We start from the raw sequence: 16913 nt of genomic DNA, 5'->3' as shown, positions 1-16913 counted from the left end.
CTTCTATTAGAAATAGGCTTGTTGTTTAATGTTATTCACATGTTAATACACAAAGCGTAAAACACTAAACTTGAGATTGAAATTTTCCAAGCACTCAAGCTTCATCTGTCTAAGTATGAATTAACAGTCGAAGTGCCGACTGGAAGAAGGAGAAATTGTGAAATATCCGAAACCAGAGCACTTCCTATTCCTGGTCTTTCCATCCTTAAGAGAGGATTCGAGTGTGTGACACCGAAGGAATTCAGTTCACTGAACAAATAAAGATTTAAAAAAGAAAAATGTTTACTTTGCATCATCCGCAAATCATTAACGAAAGTGAAAACCAAGTTGGCGATTTTCACATCACCTTGAAAAACGGGAAACTGTATCTCCACTTGCCAATTTTCATTTCCTATTCTGGCAACCCTAAATGTCGCCAAATACGTGGCGATAATAGTCCAAATCTGGGCCAACTTAAATATGTATTGATATCGAGGAAGTAAAATTGGAGGAACTCTCTGCGGATATAAAGAAATCGGGGGGAAAAGGGTCGAAGCCGCGAGGGGCGGAGTTACCTCCGATCGGACAGTGGCTCCCTCACAGGTAGCTAGTAGAAACAAACGTCTGCAGGTATATAGGTCAGGGTTAGAAACCGTGGATCAGTATTTAAGGAGAGGTACCACTGCTGCAGAACCAACTCACAGCGCAGAGCACTGAAGAATCACAACACAGGAATACATTTATATCTTTTCCAGGGATTTTTGCTAAGGTAAGTCTTCAGTGAAATTTCGTGGTGCTTATTGATGTGGAAAATTCGAAACGTTTTCACGACTCGGAAGTAATCAGTTAATTGTTACATAGGAAAGTGAAAAAATATTACCTTCCTTAAAGTGGCTCGTAAAAGTTTGCAAAAGTAAAAGTAATATTGGACAAGTAAATATTTTTTTAACTTTTTCCTGTGCCTTATTAGAAGAAAAACAGTCTGTAGAGAGTAAAAACTTACGGTTAGGAAAATCATGCTAAATCTTCCAGTTTATAAAACTGTGACAAATTCAATAGTTTCAAAAAAGGAAAGCTTCGGAAATCTATATGCAGTTTCGAGTTCATGAATTAAAAGAAATGAAATGTCGAATAAGTGAGAAGAGATAACACGGCTCTGAGGGAAAATTGCTCTCGAAGTGTATTCTAATGCTGCCATCTATTGACGATTATGGATACTAAAATCTTAAAATTAATTGCTCCTGCTTGGAGTTTCCATTTGCAGGGTTCAAACTCTGTGTATATGAAAGTGTTAAACTTCAAATCAAAAATTGAGAGAATATTATTATACTTTAATCTTTGCCACATTTCATAAAAGTGGGAGCTTGTTACAAGAAAGTTTAAAGTCCAAGTTTCTCCTCTTTTTCGGTTTAAATCTACCAAGACATACTTCTTTCTGTGAAGATTATTTTTTTTATTTATTTACTGTATTTCGCGAGATTCTGAGAAAAATAATGTTATATGTGGTTATGAAGTATAAAAATATGCTAAATAATATATATTAGGGAAGTATCAAGATTCAAATTTAGATTTGCGTTTAAAATATATAGCTTCTTGATCGAACATTTATAGCACTTCAAAGAGACAGACATGTTATTTCCCAAAATGTGTATTTATAGTTAAATATGGATAAACTTTTAAAGGTAATTATTTGCTTACTGTGAAGTCCTGAAGAATATCTATTGGTGTTTTGGTAAAAAACATACGAAGTTTTAAACACAATATTCTATCAGTTAAAATGTGTTCTATAGTTAGCAGTAATAAATCTTAAATTCTTCTGCATTTGCAAAATTTCCAAATTTGCTTTGCGGTTATACTAAGAACCTACTTTCATTTTTAAACTAAGTAAAATTTAATTTCAACTTTTATGTAAGTCAGAAGAAATAATTTGCTGGTAAGCAAAAACAAAAATTTTTGTATTCTATTTTAAAAATTAAAGCCATTTTTTCTACGTGTGCAGAAAGTTTATGTTTCAGTTTATGTTTTCAGTTCAGAAAATTTATGTTTTCCTTATGTTTCAGTAGATGCTAAGTAATGTGTGTAGAAAAGAAATTTATATGTAACGTGGAAATGCAGAGTTAAAAATTTAAAAAGCTGGGAAAACATTTTGTATGATTATTGCTGTAATTGTTTGAGTGTGTTAATTACTGACGCTGGTAATAACCTAAAAAACAGTTAATAAAAGACTAAGTAAATTCATTTATTTATTACTTACTTTCGAAAGTCTATAACTAATGTACTTTAAATTGAAAGTGCTTTTATTATCGCAAAACTTCTATGCATTCCATAACATTCTGTGAAAGGTAAAAAAGAGCTGTTTTTCTAAAACAAAATAATAAGTTTTCGAATTTTGATCGAATTAAAATATTTCTTTAAATTCGACTTTACGTATTAATAAATAAGATATTCAGCATATTTTTATTTATTAAAAGAATTAAAACTGAAAAAGCTCAGTAAGTGAAGTAGTATAGAAGTAAACAACAATTTAAAAATATGTCAAATGGCTTACTTCATAAAATAATATTATTTTATTTCGAAAGAACTTTTAAGAAAATGTAAACTTAATGCTTAGTATTATTATTTATCTAAAAGCATACGAATTATTGGAAAATAATAGCTATTATTATTCGAAAAGGAAGGGAAATTGTGAAAATAAAGAGATAAGATGAGTTAAAAAAAACGACATTTTTAACAGTATTCCCTGAGCGTTATATATATCTTATGTTGTTTGTGTCTGTTTTTGTGTCTGCTTATAAATCATTAATGATAATTACGAAAATAACAATAAGTCTAGTATAAAAGATTATTTTCATCAATTAAGAAAATAATATGATAATAATTTAGATAAGACGTATGAATTCCGCAGGCTAACTACGGTCTTGGGTAGCGTCACAATATCTCTGGATATAGTCTCTTAAATCACTCTCCAAGAAACGACCCTACTGTGGAAATTATATGCTTTACTTTAATTCAGTGAACTGACTCTTCGTATATAATTGCTGAGCTACTGAAAATGACTTGCCAACTAAACGCAATAAAATCTAACAAACGAGGAAACTGACGCTACGGATTCTTAATTCCTGCTTAATTCTTAAGGCTAGTTTTCGTTGTTTCTTTGTTCAGTTAGATTCTGTTGATTTATTCAGTTTTAAATTATAAAAATTCTTTCTCTCAATCAAGACATTAAATATGTGCCCCTATGTAAAATAACACTTAAAATTAAAGAAAGCGAAAGTTCGTTCTTTGAATGCTTAAATATCTAAACCTTCATAAAAATCTGTTCTTAGTTTATTCAGGAGACTTTTTTTAGTGACAAATAATTTTATAGGCATATTATATGCTCAGAAATGAAAGACATTGTACCTTATTAAATGTTCTTAAATGAAATTAATTGATTAATATTCAGCTATTTATTGATTTTTATCAAAATATAAGCATATAAATAAAAATGGAAATAATTTTTTGAAAAAATAGAAAGATGTTTTAAAAATGAAGTGGAAAAATGTTAAATGAAATGGACTGAAAGCTTTATTTTATTAGCCTTTTAGCAAGTTAACAAAATATTAAAAAGAAACGTAATCATAAATATTGTGCTTTCCCCACGTAAAAGTGTTTTAAAATCAATTTATTCGTTATCAAATTCAGTGTAGTAAATAACTCATCCACGAGATTGTTATCAAAAGTACTGGACCGAATGTAAAAGTGGAGCAAGCACTGAAAGTATTAGCAATTGGGGAACGCTTCGAAGAACACGATGAACTACATTTGTCTTTCATTCCACTCAGCAGGGAGGCATCTCTAGATAATTGTTCTTCTTGAAATGGATTTATTCTTAACCCCGTTTTCACGGCCTGATCGATCTCTAGGCGCGAAAGAGAGTGGGAAAATTGCTGCGCCTCCAGAAATTTCTTGTAAACAGCTTTTCCCGAAAGAGAAAATTTTCCTCCGAAACGCATTCTTAAGTTGCGCAAGAAAAAGAATATGTTTCAGTAGGACAGAACTTTCCTCTGACCGCTTTCAAAAAATTAGTTCATTTTGTGTAAATTTAAATAATTTTATGCACATACTTCCCTTGCAGTTATTAAAAGTGTAGTAAAATTCATAGCATGTATGTCTTACAAATCCACTAATTCCAACACAAGACAAACATTATTAACCAGAAAATGAAAAGTTCTTCAATAAGAGTAAATTTTCTTGCTACTTTATAGGAAATTGTAGCTCAGAAAAGATCCGTGAAAGTTACTCGAATTGTCCAGTCTTATCACTATGTTATTAATGACGTTATTTTTTAACTTTATTCCCTACCAAACATAGAGCAGCATTGTACCAGCTAAACTAAATCTGCATTAATACATACTGTAACCTTCACTGACTTATTTTTGCAATATATGCGCATGGACTGTGAAACCTGATCTTCAGCTGTGCCTATTGAATGCACAGCTTCATAGTAAGTTAAATTCTTTTCTCTTTTTCTGATATATCAATAGCCTCGCCTGAAAAGCAGTAGAATTCTTTGTTTGATCATAGTGTCTGAAGATTTCGATTCTTTGGTATACAATAGATTGGTTTCAAATAATAGATTTATAATTTTTTAATGCATAATATAAATATAAGACATTTTTTCCTTCAAAAACCTCTCATTTCTAACCCTAAAAAACATCTACTCTTTGCCCCAATATATAAATCATCTGTTTCAATAAACGAAGACTTCCATAACTAAATGATTTAATGCCACTTAAATAATCTAATGATTGAATTTACTCCTTGATTTAAGTTTCCTTCACCTTAGAGTTATGAAATATTTGCTTTGTTGGATAATACCAAATGCCGCTTCATAGTATCTTCTTTAGTTTTTTAAATTAGTTTTCGAAGTCTAACTATAAAGTGGATAAACTTAAATTTCAGTCTAAAGAAATAAGTTATCCTTATCTCAAACATCGCATGATCTTCAAAATTTATTAAAACTTTCGTGTTTCATACCAGTTTTACATTTGAACGCATGTGAAAAGTCCACTTTCTGTAAAGAGCAAATTATTTGTACTGTAAAATTCTTGATTCTTCTTAATTTAGGACGGTAAAAAAATCATGTAGAATGACAAGAAGATTTGCTTACAGTCTGTTAATTTCTATTAGCATATTTTATCGTCGACAGGATAATATGTGAATTTTTCATATCATGATAAAAAATTTATGTTTATGTTAATTATAATCTTGGCTAATATCATGTTGGCTGACTTATAAATTTCAGATCTGTCATTCAAACATTTATGCTTTTGGTATCATTTAGGGTTCAAGTGCTAAATGTTCCACGACTTTTAATGTGCATTAGGTATTACCAGAAAAATTAACGTTTATCGTATTTTCATCGCCAAATAACTTCGCCATTACTTAGTTTTTGATAAAATAGTTCCTTATTGCTCATTCTGCCTAATGCGCTGATAATGAAAATAAATATTAAAACTATAATTTTACTCCTACACATATATAGATTAAGATATTCGTCTAATATTTCAAAATATAAAGTATATTATGTATTGAACATGTATTTCTTTTATATTTATGAGATGTTAATTAAGCGCATTTCACAAGTTTCAAAAAATTAATATTTATTTAATTAAAAAAGTATTACAATCGATTGATTTCTGTTTGTTATAAATAAAGGAAGAAATGTAATTTTAAAATATTTTAAGTTGAACTACTTTGTAATGTCATTTGTATTATAGTAAATAACTCTGATGTGTTCTGTGACAAATAGATTGCACTTTTTCCGATAATCCTTCGGCGCCCAATCAGACTGCAAAACAGCTTTTTAAATAATAAACAAGCAAGGAAATTTCTCAGAAAGTATCTATAAGTACTTTAAAGTATAAGGTGAATGGTATCAACCCTAATACCTGATTTTGTAAACTATATCAAAATTAATTTATTGTGAATAACTTTAAGAATCGAAATAATTAATCATGAAATATTTTACTCTATTCACAGCTAAAGCATGGCAAAATCACTGACTGTAGTGGCAGTGACTTTGGCCTTACTCCTTGGGGTAAACGGCGGTGGCATTCATGGAGGAGGAGACTATGGTGGCGATGAGGGTGGATATGGCGGAGATGATGGAGGTTATGGAGGTGGTGGTGGAGATTATGGTGGAGGTCATGGAGGAGGTGGTGACTTCGGCGGACATGGAGGCGGAGGAGACTATGGCGGAGGACATGGAGGTGACATCGGTGGTGGGTATGGAGGAGGCGGTGGATACGGAGGTGGTGGAGGATATGGTGGTGGCGGTGGAGATTATGGACAGGGCTACAAAGAGCCGATTGTTCACGTCATCCACAAAGATGTTCCAGTCTACCATAAAGTGGCCATTCCCAAGCCAGTACCTGTACCTAAATATTATCCAGTGCCTAAACCAGTGCATGTGCCACACCATGTCCCTGTTCCAGTAAAGGTTCCAGTCTACAAGACCATTCCCAAAGTTATAACAATCCCCAAGAGTGTACCAGTACATAAGATCATTCATGTTCCCAAACATGTACCTGTTGGCGTTCCAGTCCCAGTCTACAAGCCAGAACCAGTACCTGTATACAAGACGGTCCATGTTCCAAAGCCCGTGCCAGTGCCAGTTCATGTTAAAGTGCCAAAATACGTACCCGTTCCAGTACATAAGATCATCAAAGTACCCAAGCCTTATCCAGTACCAGTCAAGGTCCCTGTCTACAAAGAGACACTTGTGAAGAAGCCATTTATTCTCCATGTTCCGTAAGTTTATTACCTTTTTGATTTATTTGCAGTTTAGTTAAATTTAGAGTCTTAAAACGTATGTAATTAACAGCCACTCTAATTTTGTTTTAAAGTCCTCAACTCTGAATATTCTTTTCCCTTTTGACACAGATATTTTTTCGACAAGCAAAAAGAGGCAGTTTCAATTGCATTAATAGATAATTAATTAAATGAATACCCAAATATATAAGTTTTTATTAAGTAGCGCGATAAAAAATATCATAGGTAGATAGCGTGATAAAAAAACTTAGCGTTTTCAGAGCTTTTAATGGTCTTTTTGTAATTCTTCGCTTTTAAGAAACTGTGAAAAAAAACTTCTTCACTTCTGAGTTAACAATTGGTGAATTTATTGCGCTATTTATGCTACCAGCAAATAAAATTCCGTTATTTTTTACAGGAACATCAGACATTTACGGTGAATTAGTTCCTGCCATAATCTTCAATTCTAAACATAGCATCAGATTTCATTGGGAAATTATTTTAGGCTGTGAAAAGTATTATTGTTTCGTTCTCCAAAAGATCTGTGTTTATGTCATTCACTGCTTCTTTTTTTGCGGATGTTTCGTATCGTTTGCTTCTTTGTTTTGACGCAATCAAGTAACGGTTCGCTTCGTCAGAAAATGGCACTCTTCGGATTTCGCTGTCAACCATTAATCGCATATTAAGCCAAATGTAGGTTAATTCGGTGGAACAAATACTGGGTTAGTGGATTGGACAATGACCTACAAGGTCATACAGAGATTCCGAACGAAGGATGGACAAGTTTTAAATTATTCACAGTGAATTTCTTCAATGGGAAAATTCTCTGGAATGCGATTACGGTTTTTATTTGTAAGAGTTGTTTCGCTTAAGCAAAGACCTGAAATAAAAACAATTTTGTCAGTATAATAAGCAGTTAAGTCCCTTTTCGTAATTGTTGAAATCAATGCTAAAATAGCAATGTTTTTACCTTATCGAGAAATGAAATAACTAATGTGTGTCAGAATTGAACTAAAATTTATAGCCAAAGTTACTTTTTTTAAAACTGTAAAATTTTAAATTAAACAAAGATATTTTAAAATTAATTTTAATAAATAATTCAAAAAATAAATTAAATACAATTTTTTAGGTAATTTTATGCACAGTAACTGTTACTGGTTATAACGTTATATTTTTAAATATTATCTTAGAGGTTTTTTTTTTTTTTTTTTTTTTTTTTTTTTTTTTTTTTTTTTTTTCGTTTAGCAAATGAAATGTAAATTGTCTATTAAGAAAACATTTTTTAAAGTACATATTTTTAAAGAATGACTTATATAAATCACAGGAATCAACATAATTTTTTAATGTTTCACTGAACAATTAAAATGTTTTCTTCACAATTTTTAAAGTTAAATTTCTCTAACTTCCGAAAGACTTAGAAAGACAACGAATGTTCAAAAAGAGTGATTGCTCTTATAGCTTATTCATTTCATTCTCATTTCTTTGTTAATTCCTTTTTATAAATTATATTTTGCCTCTGAGACTAAAAACTGGAATATATTTTGTTGCGCGTTACCAATGATCTCCCCACTCTTCATCTAAAAATTCTCATCCTCAAAATTCTCATCGTGATCCTGAATCTTTCGATCATTTAATGACAAAACTGTAGAGTCATTAGTTATTTTGAAGCAGGAAGACGTGAAAATGTGCAATGGCTTCGCCAGGACTCGATCATGGACCTCTCGAATACGAGCCGAGTTTGCTACCATTACACCAGGAAGGCATGCTGGAAGGAGAGAGAAAATATCTTCCAAACAGAATACCCGAACTAGCGTAAGCCAACCTACCTAAGTACATATGTCCCCCTTTTAAAGCGGGATTATGGATTAGAAGACCCAATCGCCAAATCCTGGTGGTGACGGATTATTGTCAACCAACTTTTAGTTCAGGCACCACTGTAGAGCCATTAGATTCTTTTGTAGCAAAAGACGTGAAAAATATGCAATGTCCTCAACAGGACTCGAACCTGTACCTGTCGAATACGCGCCGAGTGTGCTGGAGAAGGCATGCTAGAAGGAGAGATAAAATACCTTATAAAGTTACTAATTATTATTGATATTAAATACTTTTCGGAAAATCTACGTCCTCGCAATACTAAATATCACTAAAGATTTCTTAATTATGTCATAAATCTGAAATATAAAATGACACAGCTAAACCTTCGAAATTCTTTCTCGTTCCAAAACCAGCTGTAATAAAAGAACCACAGCTTCTGTGCAAATGCCCCTAGTTCCGCAATGTTTAACTACAGTTCATTTAAACCCGAAAATAAAAATTCGCATGAGTGACCTTCTGGAACAAGTCTGAAAGACAAGGCATCGCCATTCTTCTAAGCTTATTTTTTTTATACTTACGAATGTCTAGATCCATTTAATAGAGCTGTCCAAATGATTTCTCCCCCATTTGATCACCCGTCCTTAATGTTTGTAGGTCATAAATCATGACCTGATGCCTATTACATAATGTGATAGCGAAATATATTTCCTTTCTGAACAAAACAAGAAATCGTTCAATGAACTAGCAAAATTGAAAATTCGAACTCCAATTCACCATTTTCTTAAAATTTAAGTCATTTTAAGGAATTAATATAACTGACAACGCTACTCAAACAATAACGGCTTTTTCCTTTCATATCTATTATATGCATGCGTTGCAAACGTAAGTTATTCAGCATAACATGAGGCATCCAGCATAACTCATATATGTTGCATGTGTTCGCTATGTATTATGCAGCATAAAGAATAGCTGAGCTTTGAGAAGCATTTCCCAAAGTGTCTGATACGTGATTCTGCACATATTATTTTGCACATGCCCAAAGTGATTTTGCACATGATACGTGAGCTTTTAAATCGTAAATAAGTTTTATATCAGTAATAATTAAAATACAGAAAATACGCATCAGCTTCTGATATTTCCAGAAAGTTGTATTAAAACAGCACAATGGTTATCAATCATTTCATTCAGATTACGTATCAGTTATTAACCAATGTTAATAATCGTTGGTGTAGTTGATATCAAATTTCAAGCGCTGATTTTAAAACTTTGGCTGTGCTAGTTACAAACCTCACAACTGTAAGTGAAAACTAAATATCCGCAGAGAAGAAGATTCTGTGTTGAAATGTGCATACGTGTTTGGCATCTTCCCCTCCCTTCCCAGCTGAGACGTGAACCAAAATAAATAGAATTTATCTCGATGCGCAATACTGCTTCTTTTCGTCATGTAAATTATAAATTTAAGACTTTTATTAGCAACAAGTACGTATATAACTTAATGATCCCTCTCTAGAAATGCAAATTTTACTGTCTTCGAGACTCCCATATCATTTTTCATTCAGATGAGACTGGAAATTTATAGAAAACTTTGGAAACCGCTATCAAGAGGAAAAATGTTCTTATATCTAAAATTGGTATTGAATCACTTTTAGTTATAACATCATTGTTAGATTATCAAAAATAAAGGTACGATAAAAGAAGTCACTCAGCTTTCAGAGGAATATTATAAGTGACAACAGTTAGAATTTTAAATACATAATTTGACACTAGTATTTCAAATCAAAACTTTTTATAAATTTTGTGCTCAAACTCCAAACATTAAGTACCAGCATTAGCTACGCAGATGTTGTTCAAAACGATTCGAGCAGAAGTCCTACAATGATTTTTCTAGTGAGACAATTACGTAACCTTCTTCATGCCTCAATATGCTAATTTAAGGAATGCACTTTTTCTACAATTACTAATATCGAGCAGAGAAACAAAGCATTATTTTTCAATGAAACTATCGGAATACAAAATATTCGATTTTATTAAAGAAATTTAACTTAATTTGCAGCATCTTATCATATTTTTCTCAAACAGGGTGAATTTAGAGTGAATCAGAGAAAACTGAATGAATTTAACTTGAAAATCTGTAATTATAATTTTTCTTCAGATGAGTGTGTCTATGGTAAAGCAAATTTATTGTAAAGCTTCTGAAAATAACAAAAAATAAATAAATAAATAAAACTTTTCTGGTAATGTTTTATAACGTGCATATTAATAAGGAAATTATTTAAAAAAACTTTTAACTCACATGCCTATATTTTCTATCTCTAGGGTCTACGTTAAAGCACAAAGCGAAGGCGGATACGGTGGTGGTGGAGGATACGGCGGTGGTGGAGGATACGGCGGTGGTGATGGTGGACACGGAGGCTACGGAGGTGGCGGCGGAGGAGGATACGGAGGAGGCGATAGCGGATATGGCGGTGGAGACGGTGGATATGGCGGTGGCCACGATGACGGAGGAGATGGCGGATATGGCGGAGGAGGAGGAAATGAATATGGCGGTGGACATGGCGGATGGTGAAAGCCTGATAAAAAAACTTAACTTAAAAGTCGGAAGAAAATCTATTTCTTAAAAATGAGTATTCAACTCGAATCATGGACTTTGTTGTAGATATGGTAATGAAAGTTGTCTTTCCTTCATTTCTCATTCTCACTGCTGTTAGAATTTTCTGAGCGTTGCCAAAGCATTTAAACATATAATATATTTTGAACAAAACTCGATTTATATAGATTATTTGTATTAAAGAAAGCAAAATTTAAAATTCATGTAGAGCGAATGATGTTTATAAAATACAAAATTGTAAATTTTTATCATGTGAAACGCTCTAAAAAGCAAACACTTCCACTTCGTTTTTAATGAGGTTATTGGTAATATCCATACATTGGATATAACTCATATGACTTCCATATATTTATGTAAAGATTTTTATTTCTATTTTTTAACTGAAACCGCAACTGTTTGCTTAATTAGAGCGTTGGCATTCAAATTAAAGTGCAGTTAATTTATCCTATCAAGAACAAAATCATGCTATAATACGTCGGCAACGCTGTCGCTTTGTATATAGAATTCAAAAATTCTAATCTTAAATTTCTCCATTTTTGGAAATTTTGCTTCTCAGATACTTTTACTGTTTGTGGTATTCTGAATGCATCTTTTATTCTCTTCCAATGTACATATTGTATTTGCTTGGTCATCTTTCCTCCAGAATGGTACTATTTCTTGTAATAAATCATTGGCGGAAGTGACATCATTGTAGTCACTGCGCACGCGTATGTATCATCGTATGAATCTCCGGTCCTTTACGGGCTATGAAATGTATGCGGGATACTATTCATATATTGTTAATAAATTTGTTGTATTATTTATATTGTAAAATCATGTGTCTTTTGTTGCATCTGTGTGAAGTACGTCTTAGTCTTGATACTAAATAGGTAAAACATGAGTTATTAATCTAATTATTAATGTTAGTAAACCGTAAAATTTACGGTATTAGCTATTTTAAGCTTGGACCTGCATAAGTAACATCTAAAAATACAGATTTAGTCTCTCCTTGCATATCCCTTTGACTATGATGCAAAGAATACATGTATGATTATGTTCATTCTTTATACATCGCTCTCAGTATAGTTTATCATGCAGAGAAAACGCATAAACGAATCTTTTAAAATGCATTATGTTTCGGTATGCTTTTAAAAACCCCAGACTCCCTGTTAATAATAAGAATAACCATTTTAAATAACCAATTAAAAATAGAATTCAAACTCCATTAAAATCATGGAAAGAATTTAATGAATTTTAAATTCTCTATAATACATAGCAAACCTTTAATGGAAAGAATGAACAATGGGCATACAATTAATATATATATATGGGGGGTGTACATATACATTAGAAAGTTTAAAGAATTCAAATACATTTACCTAAACTTAGAAAATAAGAATGACTCATACACAAAGGATTTCTCCTGTTGCTAATATTTTAATATTTTGATATTCTTTATTACCAATTAACACTGTTGACAAAACGTTTCAGATCTGATTTCGAATAAACGTAAAGTTGTCAATACTATTTGTTTTATTTATGCTGCAGTATGAAGAAACACTGCTACTTAAAAGGCATAGGGAGATGCAATTGAAAATTATGTGAATTCAAGTTTCCAAGGTACAACAAAAGAAGAAAGAATTTTTCAAAATTTTTCAAATATGCAAAATTATAGTGAATCTGCTTAGGAGTTTTATACCAAATGGAATTCTTTACCTTGTCAACGCTAACACGGGCGTAATAATATTTAGAATCTAATTCGAGATAAAATAATAAACAAAGAATATTTACATATGTGACGCAAGACATAAGCACATTTTCGTTTTTTAGTTTTGCCTATTTTTTGTTTTATGAAGGATATTAAAATGTTTATTGGAATAGTTGAAGATGAACGGTAGCTATCATATGACCAACGAATTAAAACTTAACTTCGCTAACTTGCAAAATAGGTTTTATTTATATATAAAATCAACATTCCTGACAAGCAAAAGGACTGGGAAATCTTCGAAATTAAGCAGCCATTTCGTTGTTACACTTATAGCAACCAAGCACCGGAAAAGACTGCTGAATAAAGTATAAATCTCTTTTATAATGGAGAACATCTTTTATTACTTTTCCAAATTTCTTTTGCTACATTGATAGTACCGATTTGTTTGTCTCCTCATATCTTCGACAAATTACTGAAGCCACAATCTTTAGTTTCTTCTTGTTTTCAAACTAAATCGTTTTCTAGTTTCATGTTGATGTCAAAAAATACATTGAAAGAAATAGATGCATAGACGCTTATTTTCAGTGTTGTATACGGGTTAATTAAGATATGACTTAATTTCTAACGAAAACATTTTCCTTGTAAATTATTTTGCTGGAAACAGATTTCCCTTTTCGAGACTTTATCACTAAGCCTTGTTTTTTCTCTCTGTATTCTATTTTGCTTACCCCCAGCATTATAATATGTTGTTTTCACGAATGGTTTCGTTTTTCTTTCTTTTTTTTTTTACTGTCGAGGGAAAATGGGAGCTAGTCTGCTGTAGGAGACTTTAGATTTATGCAAGTATGTATTGTTGGTGTTGTTGTTGTTACTGATCCCAAGAGGTTAGCCATTGGGCTAGACCAGATCCATGAATCCAAGAGACTTTGGATATTTCTAATATGCAGGTAGGTCTTTTCAATAAGTCCACTTTTATAAGTCCCAAACAGATGAGATGAGAAGATGTCCAGAAGTGAAACGATCAGCATTACATTTCCTATAGATGAGATAGATCTTGTTTCCGTGATCAGATCTAAGGCACTTCAGGTGTCCACTTAGGAATCTCATCAGAGTAGCCTGCTGAGCACCCCAAAAAGCAATAGTACCTCCCGGCTGCCTGCCAAAGTATGTTCTTCCCAAAACAGAGAATCTTCGCTCATGTTGTTATAAAAAATTATCTACCCTTACTTAAAGAGTATTCAGAACTTCTATTTTTCTGGTGCTTTAACAGATTGATACTTTATTTGCTTAAAAAAGTAAAACTGGGATAATTTCATGATAGGTAATTAGCTCAAAAACTGACTTTTTAAATTATGTGTTAATTTTTTTCTTTCTTAAAAAAGCTGTAACAGTAATGCCCCAAATCATTTTTCAAGTAATCTCTTTTCAGGCCTTAAAAAATTATTCTTCCTTAATGGCTTTTCACAGAACCGGTGAATAGTAGAAAGAGACCCTTTATTTGCTAAATGCTGCAGTGATTGTATCAAATGTTCGGTATATATTACAGATAAGGAAATTTCCATGCAGATTTAAGTCTGGAGGGCAGAAATACGAGTTAATGGATTTTAAAGTGCAACTTTGAACCAACAACCCTTCCTTTCATTGAATTTAAGAATAGCTATCCACTTATTTGGAACAAAATAAACCTCAAAATACGAACTCGATATTTACTTTCCTTATTGAATAATACGACTGCGAATAAATAATCCAGTTAAACTGATTCACAGCACGTGTGCGGGAACGTTTTCTTTTTCCCCTGTCGGCAGTAAAGCCGACGTAAAACAACCTTGAAGAAGGTCGAACCTCAATCCAGTTCACTCAACTTAACTCTGTATTCGATTTCAAACATGGCGCTGCTCATCGCATCGTGGATCTGCCGCATTATATAGATTTAGGTCTTGAGTATTCGAACTTTTGTGGCTTCGGGGTAAAAGATGATCTATTTTAGAAGGAAAATCTTTCTTATATTCTGATTTCTTTTTTTCTCTTTCTTTCAACGGATTGCTTCCTCTAATTTTCCCTAAACAGATCACTGTATACATTTCAAACTAATGTTTTGATATTTTTTCTCCCCGGACACTCGTTCCACTAGAGTTAGGTCAAAAAAAAAGTTCCCCTTTTCAGAAGTTTCTACACGGAACCAAACGTTTGAGGTTAGTGAAAGAAGAGAAAACGCTGTGCTAATTCTTTTCTAAATCCTATAAGGGAAAGCATAATGTATGTGTCTAACCTTAGGCTCACCTACGCTTGATTATAATGATAGAAAAGTTATAACATTTAACTTTCATCAGAGCAGTAAAAAAAGAAAAAGAATATTTTTATGAAAATGCAAAATTCGTTGTATGTAATAACACCGTGCATGCAGCCATATCTTGTGGAAGAAATGTACCTATAAGATTTGAACTAATCTATCATCAGCAAGTCCCATGTTACTTGCTTTCTGGAATTTGAAGTACATATGCTGACGAATTCGTGCCACTGCACTGGCTAAATTTAAGTACCCTGATACTTTGTAGCATATTATTCGGGTGTTATTGTGCATTTACGGGTAATTGCTGCTATTGTTTCGATAGGATCCGAACAGCTCTTGTACAAAAGATTTGACCCATGTTTGTTGGTCAGATCTTGGGGAACGAATGTACACGTAAGGTCTAAAGCAATCTATCGTCAGCAGTTCCATGTTACCTGCCTTCTGGAATGTTACTTGATGTGCATATGTTGGCGAATTCGGGTCAATTTGTGTTTCATTTTACTGACTAACTCAAGAGACTTGATATTTTCTTGCACATTATTCGGGTGTTATATTGTATTTCGGGCAATTGCTGCTGCTGTTCCGTTAGGATCCCAAAAGCTACCGTACAAAGAATTTCACTAATGTTTGCTGGTCACATCTTCGGGAACGACATGTATCCGTAAGATCTGAAGCAGTATATCATCAGCAAGTCCCATGCTACTTGCTTCCTGGAATTTGATGTGCCTATGTTGGCGAATTAGGGTCAATTTGTGTTTCATTTTACTAACTAACTCAAGAGACTTGATATTTCGTTGCACATTATTCGGGTGTTATATTGCAAAATTTCGGGCAATTGCTGCTGTTGTTCCGATAGGATCCCAACAGGCTCCTGTACAAAGGATTTGACCTATGTATGTTGGCCATATCTTGAGGAACAAAATGTGTTCATAAGAGCTGAAGCAATCGATCGTCAACAAGTCCCATGTTACTTGCCTTCTGCAATTTTATATACATATGCAGGCTAATTCGTGTCACTTATTGTTTCATTTTACTGCCTAACTGAAGCGCCCTGATACTTCGCTGCACATTATTCGGGTGTTACCTTGCATTTTTCGGAAAATTTCCGCTGTTGTTCCGACAAGATCCCAACAGATCCTTTATAAAGGATTTAACCTATGTTCGTTGGATCGTGTTCCGTCTTTTTGGTAGATAGGTGGCGCTCTTGATGCGCGCCGATGAAAAATATATCACTTGACGCTTGAACATGAACAATGACGCATGTCATATTTATTTGATGCTTGATTATGTTTCATGGCCGCTATAGGCGGAAGTAATATAAGTAATATAAGTTTATCGTTAATAAATGTTATTTCTATGTTCTAAGAAATCTTGAAGTTTTGCTTTGAAATTCTAATGCTCTCCCAACCTTGACTCCTGAAACGAAACGATCTTTGAATTTATGACTCATGAAGAGAGACACCATACATTTTTCTGGTGTCTGAAACCCGCGACAAGGGGAATTACCTTTTGAAAGGTAAGAAATTTGATTTATTTGTTCTTGGTATCGATATTTGAAAACGAAACATAATGGATGATTTAGCAAAAGAGAAAAAGAAACGTGCTATTGTACGTAGTAAAGTTACTACACTTCTAAATAAACTTGAGAAATTATTATCGGAAGCATTAAGTAAAGAACATGTAGAAGATCTAAATTCATCATATGAATTGTTAATTGAATACCATGAGAAACTTAAAAC

The 16913-nt window shown here is 32.7% G+C and overlaps 1 protein-coding gene across 1 annotated transcript; it reads left to right on the top strand.

Annotated features, from left to right (window-relative positions):
• Nucleotides 1–591: 591 nt before the first annotated feature.
• Nucleotides 592–12010, top strand: LOC146993526 (uncharacterized). The gene is made up of 3 exons (XM_085827597.1): nucleotides 592–748; nucleotides 6004–6774; nucleotides 10906–12010. Exons 2-3 carry the CDS (start codon nucleotides 6011–6013, stop codon nucleotides 11153–11155), a joined length of 1014 nt encoding a protein of 337 aa, XP_085683723.1. The 5' UTR covers nucleotides 592–748; nucleotides 6004–6010; the 3' UTR covers nucleotides 11156–12010.
• The last annotated feature ends 4903 nt before the right edge of the window (nucleotides 12011–16913 follow it).

The sequence above is a fragment of the Stegodyphus dumicola genome, chromosome 12 (genome assembly GCF_044657685.1).
Source record: "Stegodyphus dumicola isolate Sdum_Otavi_A_Nest chromosome 12, ASM4465768v1".
Taxonomy (NCBI): domain Eukaryota; kingdom Metazoa; phylum Arthropoda; class Arachnida; order Araneae; family Eresidae; genus Stegodyphus; species Stegodyphus dumicola.
The sequence above is the reverse complement of the archived record's forward strand: the minus strand, read 5'-3'. Positions and strand labels throughout refer to the sequence as shown.